The following is a 21,527-nucleotide window of genomic DNA, read 5'->3' as shown; positions in this document are numbered from 1 at the left end:
GGCCATTCGCAGGGGGTGCGGGAGGTCGCAGGAGGCCAGTGGTAGGTGGCCACTTTGGGGTCCCCTTCCCTGAGTCTGGGACCCCTGGGAAGCTGAAGGGCGCTCCGGCCTGACCGGCCAGCCGTAGCGAGAAAGTCTTCAGTGGGCCCAGCCATTTCCGCAGGGAGAGCCCCAGCTGTCCCCTCGCCTTCCTCCCCGGGGATCCCCACCCTGTCCCCCTCCGCAGCTCGCTTGCCCGCTCGCCGGGCTCCGTTCCGGGCAGCGGCTCCTGGCACCTGCTCTGCGTGGCCGCCCAGGGGCGGGCTTGGGAGGCGCGGCGGCCGCTCCGGGACGCACGGGCCGGACTCACCCGCGCGCACCTCTGGGAGCCGCGGACACGGGTGTCCCAGGGTGGCCGCGGGCGGCTGGATGCGGCCCCGCTCGGGCCGGGAGCGCCCTTCAGGTAGGCGGCCGGCGCGCCCCATCCCGGACCCAGGCGCCCCATCCCGGACCCAGGCGCCCCATCCCGGACCCAGGCGCCCCATCCCGGACCCAGACGCGCTGGGGCTGAGCGCCCACGGGGCCGCGCGCCGGTGCAGTGTCGGTGGCTCCAGCGGCCAGGACCTGGCCCCACCTGGAGTGGGGGAGAGGTGGGAGACCAGGACCCCAACTTAGCCAGAAACTGAGGTGGGGAGGGGGGACAATGAGAGTGGTGGTGAAGAGGAAGGGAGGCTGGGACCGCCGGGCAGAGAGGATGAGACCCCACCCTAAGGAGGGCACCATTCTCTGGAGACAGGGCTCGACCGAAGGCCCTCTTTTCCTACGGAGTTTAGAGAACCCCAGAATCAACCCACCCTTCTCAGCCCCCGGGATAGAACTGAATGGAAGCGGGGAGGGAGGGGACCTCTCTTGTCTCTTTGGGGTGTAAAGAGCACCTTCCTCCATCACAGCCACTGGAGCTGCCTGCCCCGCCCCTCCCCCTTCAGCCGAATGCCTCCTCTTCAGACACGGGCATAGGCCCGGCCCTCCTGGCCTGCCTCCTACCCACAGCTCTCCAACAGAGGGACCTCCAGCCCTCCTCCCTCTGGCTCCTGGGACTCATTCCCGGAGTCTGGGCCATCCTGGGCAGGGAGCGAGGGTTGGGGGAGCTACTGCTCAGTCCTATGGGGAGCTGGGCTGAGAGAGCAGGTGGTGGATGAGGCTGAGCTGTGCCAGGATCCTAGGCCTGGTGTTTCTATAAGGGGCTCTGGGGGCCTGGGGTCTGGGGCGTGTCCTGTCCACGTGGGGTTTCCTAGGCCTTGCCGGGCTGCACAGGCTAGAAAGGGCGGCGCTGAGGCCAATACTCCCTTCCTAACGCCCCACCTCTCACCACCCCCTTAGAGGCAGCTCCTCTGTGTTGCTCTGTGGACCCTGCAAGGAGAAATGCAAGTTAGGTAGCAAGAAGGATTTCCTTCCTGGGGGTGGCTTGAGGGTCCTTGGGAGGAGTCTCGCCGTCCAGGAGGGGCTGTGGGACACCCGCCCCATAGGGGGTAAGGACAGAGCAGACTGGAGGAGGGAACACGGTGGGGGACAGTGACCTCATCCCTGAACCATTATTCTCCTTCACCTCCCGTGCCCTCCCCTCTCCCTTCCTTGGAGCTGAGTGTTGCCTTTCAGCACCTCTTAGCCAGCTCACTCCTGCAATCCCCTGCACCCAGCAGTCCCCGGGGGAAAGGTGACAGGCTTCTTCTGTCACCACTTTGGATGGGAAAACAGGCATGGCTGCCTTGCTTTGCCCAATGCAACTCCCCCCCCCCCCCCCGACCCCTGACATCTGGACCAGCTGTTGCCCGGTCCCCAGGACCTTCTGCCTCAGGGATGTGTGGGCTGGGGGGTGACACAGCTGGCCCCACCCAAGCCATTCTACCCCCGAGGCGGGGGGTCTCTGGCTCCTCTGGGGAGTTCTGGGTATGACTCCGGGTGACCCCAGCTCTCTGGGCGCACAGGATGGCTGGGTGGTGCCACTCTGTGGTGGCCACACACTGAAGTGGGTTGTCCCCGCTTCCTCACCCCAGGAAGGTGTCAGCCTTGGGAAGGGGGAGGTGGAGGTGGAGGGAAGAGACCAACATGCTCAGTGGAGACCAACATGCTCGGGGGCACTGAGCAGGCAGCCAGGCCCAGGAGGGCTCATGCTTCACTAGGACAAGAACAGACACTTCTCTCTGCAGCTGGAGCAGGGGGCACGGGAGATGCCACACTCCTGCTCATGATCCGGTGAGTCATAGGATGGGAGACAACTGGCACCCCGGCCCCCGCCCCCGCCCCTGCATCACAGGATGGGAGAGAGCTGGCCCTACTCACCTGCCCCGCTTTTAGACTCTGAGCTTCCGTGTCCTCGTTTGTAAAGCCTCACAGGGTTGTTAGGAGGGTACATGGAAGTGATGTTTCTACAGCGCCCGGAAGGCAGTGAGCACTCACCACTGGGCAGTTCTTTCTCCACACCCCCGCCCCCCACGGGCCTGCCCCCACCTCCTCTGAGGCAGCTGCTCAGCGTTGCCACTGCCACCCCGCCTGAAGGACCTAAGAGATTAGCTCAGCCCAACCCCCTCTCTTTAAAGACGGAAACCAAAGCTCCGAGGGGCAGGGACGGGCCCAAGGTTGGCCAGCCAGCCAGGCTCCCTTCTCAAAGGCAGGTCCTGGGACCTGGCCGGAGGAGGCGGGAGGGCAAATGCTGGCAGCCCTGGGGGAAAATGCCAGAACGTAATTGGGCTCATTAAAGGTTTGGTGAGGGAGCCCTTCAGGCCTGGCCAAGGGCTGGGGACAAGCCGAGAACCTTCCTCTCCCGTTAACCCTTTGGCAAAAGTAGTTCTTTTCTTTTTCTTTTAAATATATATTTTACTGATTTTTTACAGAGAGGAAGGGAGAGGGATAGAGAGTTAGAAACATCGATGGGAGAGAAACATCGATCAGCTGCCTCCTGCACACCCCCTACTGGGGATGTGCCCGCGACCAAGGTACATGCCCCTGATCGGAATCGAACCTGGGACCCTTCAGTCTGCAGGCCGACGCTCTATCCACTGAGCCGAACCGGTCAGGGCAGTAGTTCTTTTCTTGAGGAACCCCTTCCCCAGGCTGCAGCTGGAAACACCTCTGCCCTGCATTTTATGACCTCCGAATTTCTTTCTATCCAGCCCTCTTTGGATAGGCAGACAGAGAATTCCACCTTACTGCCGAGCCAGAGGGCCCCACTGAAACCCAGCCGAAGTCCATTGTCACTTTGCAAGTTGGGGCCCTGGGTAGTGCTCCCACCACCCCCTAATCCCCGCAGCTCCATACAGATGGACACACAGACAGGCAGGCAGACAGCAACCCTGGCCTCCGTCAGCTCTCCAGCTCTGGAGTAAGCAGGCCTTTAAGTGGGTGGCTCCCTCCCATTGTCCAACCTCCCCCTTCCTGCTTCAGCCTCAGCCCCATCTCTCAGGGAAGGTGAGAACACAGAGGGATTTACCCCCCCCCCCACTCCGCCCCCAGGTGTCTGTTTAGATCACAGCTATACACACACCTGGACACCCCATGCTCTTTTGCTCGGCTTTCACCTGTTCTTTTCTTCAGTTCGCCCCCTTTCTTCCCACCCCTTCCTCCCAGCCTCTCTGGCTCTGGCTCCAACTCCTCCTGACCAGGATGTGGCATCTCCTTGCCTCGCACCCCGGCCTGATAGGGGCTGGGCAACCACAAGCCTCCCAAGGAGCCCTGAGTCAGACAAGTTCAAGTTCAGGTCCGGCCATAAAACCTCTCAGAGCCTGTTCTCTCATCTATGACGTGGGGTAATAGGTTAATAATAGTGCCCACCTCATGGGGTTGTTGTGAAGTTTAAGAGAGATCCTGTGTGTAAAGCATCTGGCACACAGGAAGCTCTCAGTAAAGTGGTTGTCATCATGAAGAAGAGGTGGCCTGGCAGCCAGGTGGTAGAGAGGGGGTGGGGACGTCTCTAGAAGCAGCTCTTGCCCTGCCGTGTACTTAAGAAAGTCCACTCTTCTGCTCTGGGACTCAATTTCCTCTTCTGTTAAAGAGAGCATGGGGGCCAGGTCCTGTCCAAGTGTGGGTCCCGCTGGGGTGAGTCATGATGGTTCTGAACAGGGGCCAGGGCAGGGAGTGCGGACCTGCTGGTGCTGGTGACAGGGGTTAGATAGATGTTTGTGTGCCCTAAAAACTGCCCACCCCTCCACCTTTTCTGGGTAGGAGCCCTAGCTCGGCTGGAGTGGTGTAACTCCTGAGGGGACAGCTGGGAAGGCCTGGGGAGGCAGGGCAGGCTGTGGCAGGCCCAGCAGCCTGGCCGAGGGGGACACAATTAGCCCCGGCATCCGGGAGGGCCCTGTGAGCCCAGAGGCTGTATATCACGGAGGTTTAATCAGCCTCATGGCAGATATTTGTCTGCTCTCTTGAGCCATGTCCTCGGCCTGCCTGTCATAAATTGCATTGAGATTTCAAACCCTCCCTGTCCCCTTTCTGGCAGGGGGCAGGCAGCTCCCTTGGCATGGCCGGAAAAATCTCATTACCCTGACACCTCTTACCCCTGGCCAGTTGGACCCTCCCCTCCCCTCAACATTTGCACCTGGTACTTTCTGCCTGCCCTGTCTTCCTGCTGGGAGGGTGGGGAAACACTTGTAAAGGAAGGAGATAGCTATGGTGACCTCCAGCTAGAGGTGAGAGCGCACAGAATGTTGGCAGAGGTTCAGTGCAGCCTTGGAGATGGGGGTGGGGTTCTCACAAGGTGATGGGAGTGACTTTCCAGTGCGGCAGGGCTGTGCCCTGGACTCCAGGCATGTTGCTCCGGCGCTTGGCATGCCTCAGAGGGGCAACCTAGTTGCCCCAGGAGTGTGGAGGAGTGGGATCCTCCCTGCGTGGAGGGGTACTGAGTTCCACCTCTTATCTTGCCGCCTGATGCTCACTGCGCCACCTGGAGGCTCTCTCTGGTACTGCATTCCAGCCACACCACCATGCAGCGGGGAGGGGGCCCTCAAATCACCCATGATCACACAAGAGTCAAATCCATGGTGTGTTTTCTAGGGCTGCTGTAACAAAGTACTACAAGCCAGGTGGTCTAAACAACAGATGTTTGTTGTCTCATAGTTCTGGCGTCTAGAAGGTCAAGATCAAAGCGTCATCGAGGTTAGTTCCTTCTGAGGGCAGGGAGGAAGTCTGTTCCATGCCTCTCCCCATAGATTCTGTGGTTTGCTGGCAAAGTTTGGCATTCCTTGGTCTGTAGAAGCATCACTCTGATCTCCACCTTCATCTTCACATGGCATTCTCTCTGTGTGAATGATTGTGTCCAAATCCCCCCTTTATAAGAACACTAGTCATATGGGATCCGGGGGCCCCCCTGCTCCAGTATTGCCTCATCTTAACCTAATAATATCTGCAATGACCCCATTTCCAAACAAGGTTGTATTTCATGTTCTGAAGTGCTGGGATTTCAACATACGAATTTGAGGGGGCACCATTTAACCCATAACACGTGGCGAGTCTCAGAGGTTCAGTGACAGTCTCATTCCGATATGGGCACCGTGGCACTCACATTGTGACACAGCTGCACCGTGGCATACACACAGATTGAGCAACACAGATTCACCTGAACAAACAATGGGGTAACAGGGGCAACAGAGACATTCGCAGTGACCCAGGTAGGCCATGACAGACACACACGGTGACAGATCCGGTGACTCCACTGACAAGCTGCAAAGCACAGCCACGCTGCGGATTAATAATAGCTGGCTTTTATAGGACACTGAGAAATGTTTTATATCCTTCAGTTCAGCTAATCCTCGCATTATGCTTGTGACTTAAGAACTGTTAGTCATCATCCCATTTTACAGATATACCGATGAGGGGAATGAGGCGCAGGTCACCCAGCAGGTAAGGGGCAGAGCTGAGGTTTGAACCCAGGTGCGAGTCAATATAGAGCTCATACTGTTTTTTGTTGTTGTTGTTTATCCTCACCTGAGGATATTATTTCCATTGATTTTTTAAAAATATGTTTTATTGATTTTTTACAGAGAGGAAGGGAGAGAGAGAGAGAGTTAGAAACATCGATGAGAGAGAAACATCAATCAGCTGCCTCCTGCACACCCCCTACTGGGGATGTGCCCGCAACCAAGGTACATGCCCTTGGCCAGAATCGAACCTGGGACCCTTCAGTCCGCAGGCTGACGCTCTATCCACTGAGCCAAACCGGTTAGGGCTCCATTGATTTTTAGAGAGAGTAAAAGGGGGGAATAGAGGAGAGGAAAGAGACAGATAGAGATAGAGAGAGAGATCTATGTGGGAGAAACATCAATTGGTTGCCTCCCACACACACCCTGACCAGGGCTGGGGACTGAACCTGCAACCCAGATACATGCCCTTGACCGGGAATCAAAACTTCGACCCTTGGGTGCGTGGGCTGACGCTCTAACCACTGAGCCCACCGGCCAGAGCTGGAACTCATACTCTTAATCGCTGTGCCCCTCTGTTCCATTCACACATGGTCCCCACACATGTAATGACAGATATGTTATGTGGGAGCACTGCCCACAAAATTGATGAGCAGGTTTCTGAGAGCAGGGGGTGGGTCCAGGGACTCCCAGTTCTTGACTGTGGACTTGAGAAATCCATTTTCTTTGTTCAGTTGTGGGCCCCACCATTGGATGTGTGGGCTTATGAGAGTATTAGGGCATCAGTTGGCTTCACTTGGTCTAATTTTCAAAATGAAAATTAGAAAAGGGAAATGCTCTTTAGGGGCTGTGTTGGTTTGCGGGGGCTGCTATAAGAAGTTACCACTGACGGGGCGGCTCAAACACCAGAAAGGCATTTTCTCACGGCTCCGGAGGCCAGACATGTGAGACCCAGGTGTCCGCAGGCTTGGTTTCCTCTGAGGCCTCTCTCCTTGGCTTGCAGATGGCTGTCTTCTCCCTGTGTCTTCACATGGCCTTCCTTCCCTCTGTAACTGTCTGTGTCCAAATTTCCTCTTCTGACAAAGACACGTCATATTGAACTAGGGCCCACCCTGGTGGCCTCATCTTAACGTAATTACCTATTTAAAGACCCTCTCTCTAAACACAATCACATTCATTTCTGAGGTCCTGGGGGTTAGAACCCCAACATAGGAAGTTTTGGTGGACACAATTCAGCCCATGAGAGAGGCTCAGTTATGCCTCACTTAGGTCTGAGCCTTGGGGATCCCCCAATCAGAGAGGGTGACACGGTCCCTGACCTCAGGAATTCTCTGTCCGGGTGAGGGGGACACAGGCCCTGCCCTCAGGCAGTCCCCAGTCTAAAGCAGAGGCAGGAAGCTGCACACCGATTCAGGAGGGCAGTGGATGCTGGCCCAGTTCAGCCTGAGAAAGGTCATCGAGCAGCCCCAGAAGAGAGCCCCTTAGAGGCAGAGGAGTCCGGTGGGAAAGCTTCGGAGAAGTGAGTTGGAAAGGGAAGACTGTCTGGAGATGAGGGGCCTGAAGGGATGATGTGCCAGTTCCGTGGGCACCAGGGTGTGTGTGTGTGTGTGTGTGTGTGTGTGTGTGTGTGTGTGTGTGTGTGTTGTGTCTGTGTAGGGCTGAGGTCTCTACTACCAACACCAACTGTTGCCACGGGCTGGATGGCCAAGACAGCAGGGACCATCTGGAGCCACGTGGGTCAGGGGTGCCGATGGCTTCACACACTGCCACCGTCTGTGAATGTCAGCGGGTCGGGCCCTGGACACAGGGAGGTTGGGTTTCTGCAATCACCACCCTGGCCAGCGACGGCTGCGACTCCAGCAAGCGCCACATGCCTGCCTGTCATAGGATTGTCAGCGCCTGCCCCGGCGCTGAGGGCGCTGAGGGCGCTGAGAACGGAGTGCTGGCTTCCCAACACGGGACTCCACCAAGCTCACTGCTGCCTGGCCCTGCGTGCCCACCTGCTCTCGGAGACCCGAGCTTCATGCTCAGCCCGGCTCTGTGGCCGCGCCCCCAGGCACAGGCTGCCCGTGTGTACACCTTTCTGACTCTCTTCCAGATAGTCCTGCCTTTCAATGAATGCTGCTTTGTTTGAAATAGGCCCCATTATGCTCCCCTTGCCATCCTCAGGTCGGGGCTCTCCAGAAGCGGGGACTTTCAGCTGGGATAAAAGGCTCGGCTATCTCTGGATCTTGAAGCCGTCGTGCTCCTTCTATGTACTCACAACACTCAGCCTTTGTTTTATTTGTCTCCCTCTCTATCTGTTCAGGAATGAAGCGGCCACTGAGCCCATCTCCCCCTGCCGAGAAGGAGCCCCCCTTATCTGGAGCGGCGGAGTGCCCCCCTCAGCCCCCAGAACTGCCTAAGCCCAAGCGCGAGAGGAAACGGCCATCGTACACGCTCTGTGACGTCTGCAACATCCAGCTGAACTCGGCAGCCCAGGCCCAGGTGCACTGCGAGGGGCGGGCCCACCAGAGGCGGCTGCGGCAGCTCAGCCTGGGAAAGGCCCCCGCAGGGCCAGGTCAGTGCAGGGGGGCGCTGTGCCTACAGATTTGGCTCTGGGCCCCTCTGAGGGTTGGGTCTGTGGCTTCTCTCGGTGGGGGTCTTTGGGTCTGGGGTGCCTTCAATGGGTTTTAGCGTCTGAAGTCCCCCAGATGCTGTCAATTTTATTTTTTGTATCTGGACAACCCTCTTGGATCTGAGGGTCTCGAGGGCTGAAGCCTCCTCTGAGGTCTTTCTGGCCCGGAGGGCCTCCCTGTGGGGTCTTTTGGGATCAGGACCCCAGTCTGGAGTCCCCTGGCAGGGACAGACTTTCGGACAAAGGCCTCACCTGCAGGGTATCCCGGGATGCTGCTCTGGTCTCTGAAGGCCAGGGTTAGCAAGGTGCATGACACTCCAGCTGAGGGGTGGACGAGGGAAGTCCCTCTTCCTCTGGCCACTGGACTCCTGGCCGGGATTTCTGCTTCTCCCTGGCTGGGATGACTTTGCAGAGGTTTGGCTGCAAGCACGAAGGGGCAGCTGGCTGATTTCTGGGGAAAATGGGTGAATGAATTCGTGAGGGTGATCCCGGCTGACAGGCACATAGGGGCCACGGGGAAAATAAGGAGAGGCAGGCCCAGTGTGGGGAGGTGGAAAGGGTGGGAACGTCTGCCTGGTTCTTGGGGGCAGCCGCTGGGAACTTAGCTTGCAGCCCAGGTCGGTAGCGTTGCCAGAGGGCGACACTCTCAACTCTCAGCAGGCTGCCTGTTCTTTTGGTGAATACGTGGGCACCCACTGTGTTCTCTGTACGAGGCCTGGAGACAAATAAGTTCCAGTCTCCCTCCTCACACCCCCTCCCCCTTCTGGCCAAGACTGAATCTGTCTTTTGGGCTGAGACAGACACAGAAAGAGCAGATAAATATTGTGGGTGCTTCGTGGGATGCATCCCCAGGGATATCACGGGGAAAGGTCAGTTATCCCCGGGGGCACCAGGAAAGGCCTCCTGAAGGAAGTGGGCGTGCTGAGCTTGGAACAGGGAAAAGGGGAGAAGGGACATTGGAGGCAGAGGTCACTGCATTAGCAAAGCAGGGGATGCTCTGATGGCTGCTGCCAACTCCTCCACCTGAGCCCTTGGGAACACCAAGGGTGTGAATCTGAGCAAGAGCGTATCTGATTATATGATGTTTCTAGAGTGTGTGTGTGTGTATGTGTGTGTGTGTGTGTGTGAGTCCAAAAGGCACTCATTAATTCATCAAATACTTACAGACAACCCCCTAAGTCCGAGCCATTGTTTGGAGGACTCATATTTCCCCCCATTTTATTGAGATATTATTGACATACTAGAGGCCCAATGCACAAAGATTCATGCAAGAATAGGCCTTCCTCCCCCTGGCTGCCGACACCACCTTCGCTCTGGCCGAGCCGCCTTTCCGCCTCTCACCTTGTCACATCAATTTGCATATTCCTTCCTTATTGGCTGTGGGCGCCGCCATCTTTGTCTTGGAGTTGCGGTCAATTTGCATATTCCATCTTTATTAGGTAGGATAATGTGTAAGTTTAAGGTGTACAATGTGATGATTAGATACACATATATATTATAAAATATTTCCCACAATAAGTTAGTTAACACCTCTGCCCCTCAGATGACTATGATTTTGCATGTGTGTGCTGATAGCAGTTAAGATCTGCTCTCTTCGTGCCTTTCAGTTATGTAATGCAGTATAGTTACTGTGGTCGCCCTGCTGGGCATTACATCGCAGACCGCAGACCTTATTTATCTTATAGCTGGAAGTTTGTTCCCTCTGACCAGCGTCTCCCCACGTCCCCAGCTCCCCAGCCCCTGGCAACTTCCTTTCTACTCTACTTCTATGAGTTTGACTTTTTTAGGTTCTGCATATAAGTGAGGACATACAGTATTTACCTAGGGATCCATATTTATAAAAGGCAGCATACCCTCCTGTTAGGAAAGTGCTGTCTAGACAACCACAGGTGTGGACGAGTTTGTCCAAGAGAGCAACAGGCTTCCGCGGGGTGGGTACCAGAGTCAGGGGAAGCTTCAGAGGAGAGACATGGATGTTAGATCTTGGAGACAGAAAGGGAACCCAAGGCAGGGAGGCCAACAGAGCAAATGCACCGAGGCCTGAGGCCCTGGCCTTCCAGGAGCAGCAGGACATGCTGGGCACGTGGTGGGCATGGCCGTGGCGGGCATGGCTGGAGGTGAGCAGGAGCTGCCGGTGAGCAGGCGGGCTGGACGTTTGGCCTTTGAACTAAAGGTGATGGGTGTCACTGAAGGGTTTTGAGCAGGAGTGATTAGTATTTTTAGAGATCTCTGGCAAAGGGGAAGGGTAAGACTTGGGGGTACCGGAGAAAGAAGGGAGTGGTATGGAGGAAACAGATTCTGGGGCCTTTTCTGTAGCAGAACCATTAGGACATGGTGACTGATGAGATGTGGGGGTTATGGGGGAGGGAGATCCAAGGATGACTCTAGCTTAGGTGATGCTGTGATAGATAATTCCATGATCAGAAAGGGGGGTGCTGAGAGGGAAGCAGGTCTGGGGGACAGTGTTGGATGGGGAGGGCCAGTGTTGGATGGGGAGGGCTCAAGAGCACTATTCTAAATCCACGTAAGAATTTTATTCACAGAGGCTATCCTAATAGAGTAATCCTTCACTTTGCTCTATTCACCTGTCTTAAAATTCCGTTTTAAACCGCTACCTTACTTGATTAAAACAATGTTAAAATTTAAAAAAAGAAAAGAGAAAGAACTCGGTCCTGCCCTGCTCCCCTCTAACACAGCCTCTTCAGGCCCTTCTTCTGGGCAGTGGTCCCTAAGCTACAAGCCTTCCCTTTTCCCTGCCCCAAACCAGGGTGCCAGTTTGGAGAGAGCAGGTGGGGTGTGAGGATAAAAGACCACAGAGCCAGCTCAGCCGGTGTGGCTCAGTCGTTGAGCGTTGACCTATGAACCAGGAGGTCACGGTTGGATTCCTGGTCAGGGCACATGCCTGGGTTGCGGGCTCGATCCCCAGTGTGAGGCGTGCAGGAGGCAGCCGATCAATGATTCTCTCACCTCACTGATGTTTCTCTCTCTCTCTCCTCTTCCCTCCTCTCTGAAATCAATAAAAATATATTGAAAAAGAAAAAAGACCACAGCACCAGATACCCATGGCCAGAGTCAGGCTGCCCAGAAGGACAGGGACCCCCTTCACTTGGCTTCCCTTTTCCCATTGTCCCTATTGCTTGAGTACTGGGTAGGTTTGTGTGTGTGTGTGTATGTTTCGGGGGGGGGGGGGAGAGAGAACAGGAGACATGATGCCTGGTATTCTTCTCCAGATTATTAAATGGGACCTGATAAGTCGTTGTCCCCCCAGCCATCCGTCCATCATCACCTAGCCCTCCAGCCCCGGGTGGCCCTGTGCTGGCCCCCAGCATTCCCCACTGAGTAGTGCTCAGTGCCTGAGCTCTGGGCATTCACAGTCTGGAGGGGAGGTCAGCCATGGGGCCAGACCTTCACGCCTGCCAGGCTAAGAGAGTGAGCGGCATTGTGGGAGCACAGGGGAGTGGCATAGGGCAGGGATGAAGGGTCCTTAGATTTCTGGGAACCCTGGAAGTCTGGGGCTCCAGCTGGAGAAGCTGTTCCCCATTGGCCTGGTTATCTCGGAGCCTGCTCTGGACCATGACCCCCCCAACATCCACTCCCATTCCCATCCCATGGATTTCTCCTGTCTCCTTGACTCTCTGAGAGCTGGGGGTGGGAGAGACAGCCCTCAGCAAGTTGATGCTAGCTACTACCCCTGAGGTGGGGGGTGAGGGGAAGTGCATAGGGACCTCAAGACTGGGCCAGAGCCGAGAGCGGGGCAGCCTGGGAGGTGGAGAGAGCCACACCTACTTTCACGGAGGCTGGAGGGGCCTGAATGCACTGCTCTGTTCCGGGACAGTCCTGTTCCCTGGGAGGGTGACAAAGGTGTGGGAGTGGGACCTCCAGGCACGGCGGCTTGCAGAGTGGCAGGCCGTCACAGGCAGTGAGGTGGGGACCCTCTCCTGCTCATGTCCCTGAGGCTGTCCATGGGAGGGAGATATTGGGGTGCACTCTTCCCTCTCTGAGCTTCCTCAATGCCTGGGTCAGAGGCCTCCTTACTCAGTCACACCCAGCTCCCAGCTCAGAGTGAGCCTGTCACACCTGGGAGAGGGCACAGGGTAAGGAAACAGCAAGTACCCACATTTCTCCATCCGCCTCCCCCAGGCACTTCCCCAACTTTCCCAGCCCACCCTCCACCCTATCTGTCTCCCACACAGCACAGCAGGCCCTTTGATTCTTCAGGAATGTGTCTGTAGCCATCTTTCAACACGGCAGGTGTGGGAACGAGGACCCCTGCCCCAATAAGGCTGAATTCAATGACCCTATTGACTCTCTCTCTCTCTCTCTCTCTCTCTCTCTCTCTCTCTCTCTCTCTCTCTCTCACACACACACACACACACACACACACACACACAATTTTAAGTGGTTCTTGAACATCTGCAGGGAAAAGGTTTGCTGGCTCAACCCTCCTAGTTCCAACCTCCCGTACGGATGTTGGGCCCGCACAGGGCATGGGAGACACCTGGGCAAGCAGCTGTGACCTACCTCCTGCGCCAAGTGAAGCATCTACTTTGGAGCTGAACTGTTTACAAAGCACTTCCACACCCGACGTGGCACGCGCCCCTTGCCCAGCCACCCCAGGCAAAGATGATGACACTCAGTCCTCACGTTAGAAATCGGGACACTGGAGCTCAGAGTTTAAGCCACACACCCGGGTCACACAGCCGGGTTCCCACCCCAGGGTTTCTGACTCTGAATCCCATCTCACACACCCACTGCACTTGCTGCAGGGCCTGAGCCTTCATGTTTCAGGAAAGGGGAGGAGCGATGGCCCAGGGAAGGCAGATCAGCTCCCAGGAGACCATTCCTCAAGTGCTCAGGCCCCATGGCCTCTCCTCTTGCTAAGTGCCTTGGTGTCCTCGCCTGAAAAATGGGCAGATGCCAGCCATTTCCCACTCTGTCTAGGCTGGATAGGGAGAGAGGGGGGACCCTTCCAAAGCCATTTGGTTCCTCCCCCATCTCTTGGCAGGACTGACCCAGCCACCCAATTCAGGACCCACCCTGGTCCCCCATCACCCATTGCAACCTGACACGGGAGGGGAGAGAAGAGGGTTTTGGAAATGATTTAAGCTCTAGCTTACCGAAATGGCCAGGCCCGAGCGCAGGGCGGGAGTGCAGGGTAGACACGAAGGGGACAGGAAAGCAGAGATGGAGTCAAACTGTAGTGGATGTCAGGGCAGAGTTGGCTGCACCAGACATCCCGTGTGGCTTTGGGGGCGGGAAGGGGTCAGAGTGGCAGGTGGAGGCCGCTCCTTGCCCTGCGCTCAGACCGCCCCAAGCTCCTGTTCTCATCAGCCCTTCCAGCTCCTTTCTGAGTCTTCGACGGCAGAAGCCTCTGGCTGCATTCTGAGGCCCCGAGATCAAAGACCTTGAGCTGGGTCATGCCTGAGTCACTGGCTTGATGAGCGCCTCACCCCCCACTCCCTGCAGATAGATTAATTTCAGTCCCATCAGGAGGCCCGGGATGCCCTCCAGCCTGTCCCTCCACCTCTTCAGTGCCTCCCTGGCTCGTTGGTTCCTCCTCAGTCCCTCCCTGCCACCCACCCGGAGTCCTTTAGGTGCGATTCAGAGACACTGCGCTCCCCCAAGGCCACTGAGTTCGTGCAGTCTAACCGTCGCCTCCTGCTACTGTCCTTACATGGCAGGTGATGGGAGTGCCCGCTCTCCCTGGACGGCCATCCCATCCCCCATCTGCTGGTGAACCTGACCACCAGCACCTCCCCCCGGGACCGCCAGGAAAGGCAAAGCCATCTGGGTGGAGAACCTGGGGGCTTAGCTCAGATCCCCGCCCCGGCAGGAGACAAAGGTCCCGTCTGTGTCTCTAGGTGGGTTAATTGGCTCTGGGCTTGAGTTTCGTTTTTTCCTCCCCACACCAGCAGGTCCTTCCCCCGGAGCCTCTTCCTAACAAACCTGTTTTCAGGAGCTGCTGCTGCCAACCCCTCCCCAGACCTTCCTTGCAGCACTGGCTGCTCCAGAGATTACAGGGTATTGTCTGGTGGAGACAGGATGCTGAGGGGGTGGGGGGCTAGCCCTGGGACCCAGGCTTGGAATGCAAGACTGGATCCAGCTGTGGGTTGGCTGTCTCCTCTCCCCCACCCACTCCCCTCCCAGCCAGCCACCAGGTGCTCAGGTGAAGAGAGACACAGCCTGTTTTCCGGAAGAGGGAAGAAAGGGGCAAATGGAGGAGAGAAAAGACTGGGGGTGGGCGCGTGGAGAGGGAAGAGGGAGGGCAGGAGAGAGGTGTCAGAAGTTCTAGCTGACCCGATGACCACCACCACCCCTTCCGGCATTGCCCAGGTAGCAGGTCCAACAGTCCAGATCCTGGACTGAGAGGGGCAAGCTCCCTTCCCCCACCACCACGGCCAACCCTGGGGCGAAGTGGTAATACCTCTCTTAGCCTCAGTTTCCCCTTCAGCAAAAGGAGTAAATTTAGGGGGCTGGTGGGCTCACTGGACAGGAGACGTGGGCTCCTGAAGCAGCAAGCCCTGAGGCAGGGCTTCAACGATCAGCAGCAAGAACTTTGTGGCAGGCAGAGCGGGGCCCACAGCACCCCCTTGCCTGGAGGTGTCTGCGGGCAGGGTCAGCTATTGGCTTCAGTGTAAGAGGCACTGGGGCGGGGCTGCTGGGATGCGGGGAGTGGATGCTCCCTGACACTCTCCCCCGTCCCTAGTCTCCGCATTTGGCCCCTCCCCTCCCCTAAGGGCAGGAAGTGCCCGGTCCTTTCCACCCCTGGTTGGGATGGAGGAAACCAGGGACTAGGCAGCTTGTTCCTGGCACGGGGAAGCAGGGCCTGGTAGCCGCCGCTTTCCAGGCAGGAGCAGGAGTCCCTCCCTCGTGCCCTCCCCTCCTGTCCCTCGCATCCCCCACCCCCTTCCCTCTGTCACTCTCTGGCTGGGTTTCATTTGCTCCTCACTCCGCGCTCAGCGGTGCCTCCGAAGCAGAGAATGCTCTTGGGTGAGTACTGAGGGCACAGGAGCCGGTGCGGAGGGGCCTGGAGACCAGGAGGCCTCTTCCCTCTCCCAGCCCTAACCTTTTCCTGCGTTTGTTGGCTTCCAAAAGTTGTCTGTTAAGAGACTCCCATGGGCAGTGGACTCTTGGTACATTTTCCTAGGTCCAGGGCTGGGCAAGGGAGCCCCCAACTCTGGCTGGGAACAAAGGTGGGGGCAGGAGTGGCAGGAAGCATTGGGGAGCCACAGGCCACCCTGCAGGAGTGAGTGTGCCACACTTGGGGCAGACAGGCACCCAGGAGCCTGCATCAAACCTTCCTTGTATCAAATCACACCCTTCCACTGCCTCTGAGAGCTGCCTGGAGCCTCCGAGGAGTGTGAGGGGAGGGCGTTGTTACTGCAACAGAGAAAGACGGACAGAAGGACACAGAGGGAGGCCGGCAGAAACCTAGGGTGCGCCTACCTGAGGTCTAGCCACTGCGCTGGGGTCAACGCCGATGGCCCCCTTTCTCCCTGGTCTTCTGGCTCACCTCTCCACACTGGGGTTTTCTGGCCCTCTTTGAGGGAGACAGCCATTACCTTTTAAGGGGGGCTTTGGGGAACCCCTTCCATGGGCTGGAGGCTGGGACAGATTCCCTCTTGTGACTGGCTTGGGGGTCTTCCTCCAGCACAGGAAGGAGGGAGCCTGGAATATCACCACCTCCCGAGTGCTGGCTCACCCAGAAGTGGATTGGGGGCCCTGGAGAATGTGGGGAGGACCCCCCTGGACTTGGTGGGAGTAGGCAAGCAGGGGGTCTTGGTTCAACCTTCCATTCCCTGCCTTTGGCTCTCTCTCCCTCCTGGACTCCCTCTTCTTTCGCAGAGTATTGGTTTTATCTGTGATAGAAACAGCAACTTGACTATTTGAGGTGTGTGTGTGTATGTGTGTGTGTGTGTGTGCCTGGGGTGGGGGGAGGCCTACCATCTGCCCCTGTGGCCTGTGGGAGAAAGAGACTCTGGGTCTGGCTACAGGAGCTTGTGTGTAGTCAGATGCATCTAATTTTGTAAGCGGGGTGTGTGCACACACCCACCACTGGGTGAGCGTGTCTGTATACGGGCCTTTGTGCACATGCATCTCTGCCTGTGTGTGCTGCTGCGTGCCTGTGTTTTGCATTGCCTGTATATGCCTTTCTAGGGTCTGTGCGTCCTCGCGTGTCTATCCCTCTGGGTATATGTGATCTGAGTGCATCTTTGTTGATCTTGCCTGTCTGTGTGTACGTGCACGCTCACGCGTGGCCTCTGGCCAGCATGGGCATCTGTCTCTGCGTGGGTACCACCTCCGCATGTGAATACATCAGTGTGCGTAGACAGTGTCATCCTGGGGAGATGGGTGTGCCTGTAGCCATCTGCGTGTGGGCCCACGGACCTCATGCTGTATGTCCCCGTGCTTTGCTGTGTGTCTTTCCCAGTGATGGCAAAACAGCAGAATGTGGTTCCCCCGGAGCCTCTCCCTTGGGTGGCAGCCAGGGTGATGCTATTTCATGAGCCCGCCGCTCTTCTTTCCCGCCCCAGCCTCAGCTGGACCCCTGGGGGTGAGCTGTTCTCTGCCGCACAGTCTGATTTGTTCATGTTTGACCAGAGAAAAAACCTGCCCTCTTGAGGAGCCATCCAGTGAGCCGTGGGTCCCAGATATGACCCCTGGAGGGATGCTCTGCGACACTTAGCCAAGGCGGCTGTTCTGCTGCCAAATGCCATCGAAGACCCTCCACACCTGACCCATCTGTGGGTGCAGAGTTTCAGACCTGTCAGGCTGGGTGGTGCCATCCTGGGGCAGGTGTGGGGGCGGTGGTGTCTCCCTTCATTAGTGTACCCACAAGCCAAGCAGTCACACGCGTGTGCATGTGCCATGACTCACGCATCATCGCAGCGGCCCTGGAGGCCAGGGTTCACAGTGAATGTCAGAGGCAGACAGTGGGTGGCACAGAGCAGCGTGCGTGAGGGGTGCTGGGGGAAGTTCCCAACGGCCCCCCGGAGAGGCCCCGACCTCAAATCTACGTGTGCCCCTAGGCCTTGTGTGGGAGAGTAGTGGACCCAACTGTGAGGGGCTGAAAGGCATTTCGGAGTGACTCTGTACTGACTGAAGGGAGACTGAGTCACCCAGTGCCCTGGCACCCCCTCTTCAAATGACCTCCACACCCAGCAACTCATTTGGTCCTCAGACCCGTCCTGCCCTGCCCTTTCCGCCTCGCCTGGCTGCAATTCCCACTTCATGGATGAGGAAACTGAGGCTCTTAGCTGAGTGTCCAGCCCAAGACCACGTCACTGTCAGCAGAGCTCCACTGCAGGCCTCTAGACTCCAAGTCCGGGAGGGCTGGGGTGCCACGCACCCACATTCCTCCTGCAGGGAACCCACAGCCTCTCTTCCCCGCTCCAGGGAACCCGCACCAGGGGTGGGCCTCTGTGCATCTGAGAGTTCTGGGAAGAGATCACTCCTTCCTCTCCTGACACACCATGTCTGTCACCCCCATTACAAATAACTACAAATAACTCGCTAGTGAAGACATTCCGCGCCCAGCTCAAACACCTCCTGAGTTCCCACTGGGCCCAAAGATAAAAATCCCCAGGGTTCCCTGCAGGGCCTTCCAGCAGCAGGCACTGCCCCCCAGCCCCACCCATCCCAGCCCCCATACCTCCTCTCTACCTTGACCTTTGTGAACTGCTCTGCACTTTTACCTTCCGGTGCTCTGCCAGTCCCACTGCCTGGAATGCCCTTCCCCTGCTACATTTCCCTGACCCTGCTGTGAAAACGAACCGACTCTCGGGGGAAATCTTGGGCTTCCTGCCTGCTCCTCCGTGATCCCGAAGCCTCTGGGTCATCGCTCTCAGAGCACTTGCCAGACTGCAGCCTCCACCCGGAGCGCTCTCCCTGGTCTGGCTCTCCGTCCGTGAGCTCTCACCTGGGAGCGCCTCTGGGAACCTACAGGGGACTGACGAGTGAGTGAGTCCTGTGCCTCCCGCCCCGGGCAGCATCCTTCCTGTGGTCTAACCGCAGTAGCTCCGTAGCTCCGGCTGCAGCGGCTGCGGCTGGGATGGATGAGGGGGACCCTGGGCCGCGTGCGTCGAGGGGACCGAGCGCGCGGCAGGTGGGCGCGGCCAGGTGAGCCCGGGGTTAGGGTGTGTGTGGGGGGGTCGCGCCCCCGGCCCTGCGCTGGCTGCTGGCGCCTCTTCGCCGCGGTTACCGCTAGTGGCTGCTGTCGCTTGGTGCAGCCCAAGGAGACCGCGGCCAGAGCGTCCACCGGCAAGATGGTGGCTCCCGCGGCTCCGTGAGTGTGTGCGGGCGGGGAGGGGGCGGGGGCCGGCGGGTGTGTGGGCGGGTGGGGCGGGGCGGGGGCCAGCGGGCAGGGCGTCTCCTCCGGAGCTGCCTGGCAGGGGGCGGACAACAAGGTTCCCGAGCCAGTGGGGGATCGGTGCCTCGGATGACCCATCCGAGGGCTCCTCCCCCATGTGCCCCCCAGAAGTTCCCCAGCCCTCAGGGTCCCCACCCCAGGGAGACAGGCCGGGCATGCAGGCAGCCCTAGCCTCACTCGGGCTGCCAGGGGAGGGGTCGCCCACCTCTCCTCTGCCTGGACCTTGGACTCTTAGTGAGGTCCTAAAAGGAGCCTGAGGAGCAGGTTTGGGACCACCGTCCTGGGGCTAAATAAACCCTATGTTTGAGGCTTATGTGCCCGGTGGAGTGGGGGTGGCAGACCTACACACCGAGGCCCCAGGGCCCACAGGTTGTGCCTGCTCCCATCCTGCTGTCCAGGGTAGGAGAGGTGCCAGGGACCTGGGTCTGAGACAGGGCAGCCTCGGACCGCACCCCATCAGCCTGGCTCCCTCCGGTTGAGGTGAGGTCTGTTTTGTTTTGTTTTTTGAGTGGCGCTGTCCCATAGAACTCTCTGGGATGTTGTAAATGTTCTCTGTCTGGCCCGTCTAATGCAATAGCCACTAGCCACATGTCGCTATTGAGAATTTGGACTGTGGCTAGTGCGACTGCGGAACTGAATTTAATTTTTTGTTCCTTTAATTCTGATTCGTTTTGAACGGCCACTTAGGCTAGCGGCTTGCGCGTCAGACAGTGCAGTTTCGGAATCTCCATCTTTCCGTGCATCCTTCCTACCTACTCTTTTGATCTTTTCTCAGAAACAGCCGAGGTCTGATAGTCATTCTGTCCCCTCTGCAGGATGGGGCCGGAGAGCCCGTTCCTAGGTGCCTGGAAAGGATGTGACACACTTCCAGAGGGGTCTCACCTTGGCCTTGCACCTCCTCCCCTTTCAAAGACCCTTTGGCGATGGGCTGGACAAGGTCACTGAATCCTAGGATTCTGGGAGGAAAGGATGTCAAAGGCAGCTTTTTTACCACCCAACGGGTGCCCAGGGGCCCACGCCACTGCTCATTCAGCCTGAGAGCTCATGCTTCCTTATTCACTCACTCCCCAAATTTTGCCAAGCACTGTTCCCTTCTCTGGGGTTCAGTCACAAGAGAGAGAGAATATACCAAGCAATATATCTGCACAGAAATACGCATGTCTGTAAACTGTGGGGAGTGCAACAGAGGGAATAAACAGGGGATAGTGACAACAAGGAGGGGACTTCCTAGGATCCGACCATTCAGAAGCCTCCTCTGAAGAGGGGACAGTTAAGCTAAGACCAGAGTGGAAGTGCAGGGTGGGAATATTCTGGAAGAAAGCACAGCTTGTGTGCAGGCCCTGAGGATGGAATCTGGCACTCTGGAGGAACCAAGGAAAGGCAGGTATAGCTGGAAAGGGAGGGAAGGACAAGTGGCTGCCAGCATTTATTTGGCAGACCTGGAAAGGGATTCTGGCTCTGACCCAGAGCGACAGGCCGTAGTGGAGGGGTTTACAAGCAGTGTTTTCAAGAGCCCCCGCTGGCTGCTAGGGTTTGGATGGCTCAGACATGGGTAAGAGCAGGAACCCAAAGGGCCACCAGGAAGCAACTGGCATAGTCCAGGCAAGAGATGAAGGGGCCTAGATGAGGAAGGTGGTAGAGGCATGGAGAGAAGGGATGAGTTAGAGGTAGTTTGTGGAGATGGAATCAACAGGCCCTGTGGATAGACCAGGTCCCGGATGTGGAAGGGAGTGGGGCTTAGGGGGGCATGTTTCTGGCCAGAGCACCTGGGTGGGAGGATGGGCCATTTCCTGGACTGGGGACAACAGGGAGAGGAGCACATTTTGTAGGGACAGAGTGCAAGTTCCATTTGACAAACCTGGAAGGTGGTTGGACGGAGAGGTGTGGTGCCCAGAGGCGTGGCCCAGACCGGAGTTGTATGTTTCAGAATGGCCAGCAGAGATGGTTCTGAACTCTCTGGACAGGTTGAGGTTGGGAAGAGGAGGTGGGGAAGACAACACAGGCCAAGGAGAGGCTGATGGGGGGAAGTGTGGTGTGTGTGTGTGTGTGTGTGTGTGTGTGTGTGTGTGTGTGTGTGTATAAGGGATCTCCAGAGAAAATCCAGTGGCCCCAGGAGCTCAGCTTTGTGCTAACTTCCTTCTAATGAAATAAATGACTGTGGTCTGGCGGGATCAGTCATCCTTTGGGCAACGAATCAGGAGGCCTAAGTTTTTGTTCTGGCTCAGCCACAAATTATTCATGAGTCCTGAGAACCACTCTGTCTCTAGGACTCAGTCCCTCCACCCATAAAACGTGGTTGTATAGGTGGTGCCGGTCTTTCCAGCTCCGAGTTCTGGCATGCTTCAGCTGTCAACACTAAATAATGCCTTGTCCTGGAAGGTGGGGCTGGGGCTCCCATACCTCCCCACTTTGGATAATATCCTATGGCCCTTTGCATAACCCCGCCCACTCCCAATAGCCCTTCCCCATTGGGTTCAGGCCACCCCTCAGCTGGGGAGTGCTCTGTGGGCAGTGTGAATCCTTGGTGGACTCCCTAACACACCTCCCTTGTCTCTTTCATCTCCAGTCTCCCACCAGCAGAGCAGGAATAAAGTTTCCTGGCTAAGTTAGATGGATGGTCCCCAATAGCCAGGCGGGCGCCCTTCTCCTGCCT

General features: G+C 57.4%; 1 protein-coding gene across 1 annotated transcript in view; it reads left to right on the top strand.

Moving 5' to 3' along the window:
• Positions 1–392: 392 nt before the first annotated feature.
• ZNF385C (zinc finger protein 385C) overlaps positions 393–21,527 on the top strand; it is a 34,472-nt gene continuing 13,337 nt past the window's right edge. The window contains exons 1-2 of the mRNA XM_054709339.1: positions 393–442; positions 8,197–8,448. Of these exons, the coding sequence (XP_054565314.1) occupies positions 409–442; positions 8,197–8,448 (286 nt within the window). The 5' untranslated portion in view covers positions 393–408. The remainder of the gene's footprint in view (positions 443–8,196; positions 8,449–21,527) is intronic.

The sequence above is a fragment of the Eptesicus fuscus genome, chromosome 20, assembly GCF_027574615.1.
Source record: "Eptesicus fuscus isolate TK198812 chromosome 20, DD_ASM_mEF_20220401, whole genome shotgun sequence".
NCBI classification, from domain to species: domain Eukaryota; kingdom Metazoa; phylum Chordata; class Mammalia; order Chiroptera; family Vespertilionidae; genus Eptesicus; species Eptesicus fuscus.
This window is presented reverse-complemented; position numbering and strand designations above follow the sequence as displayed.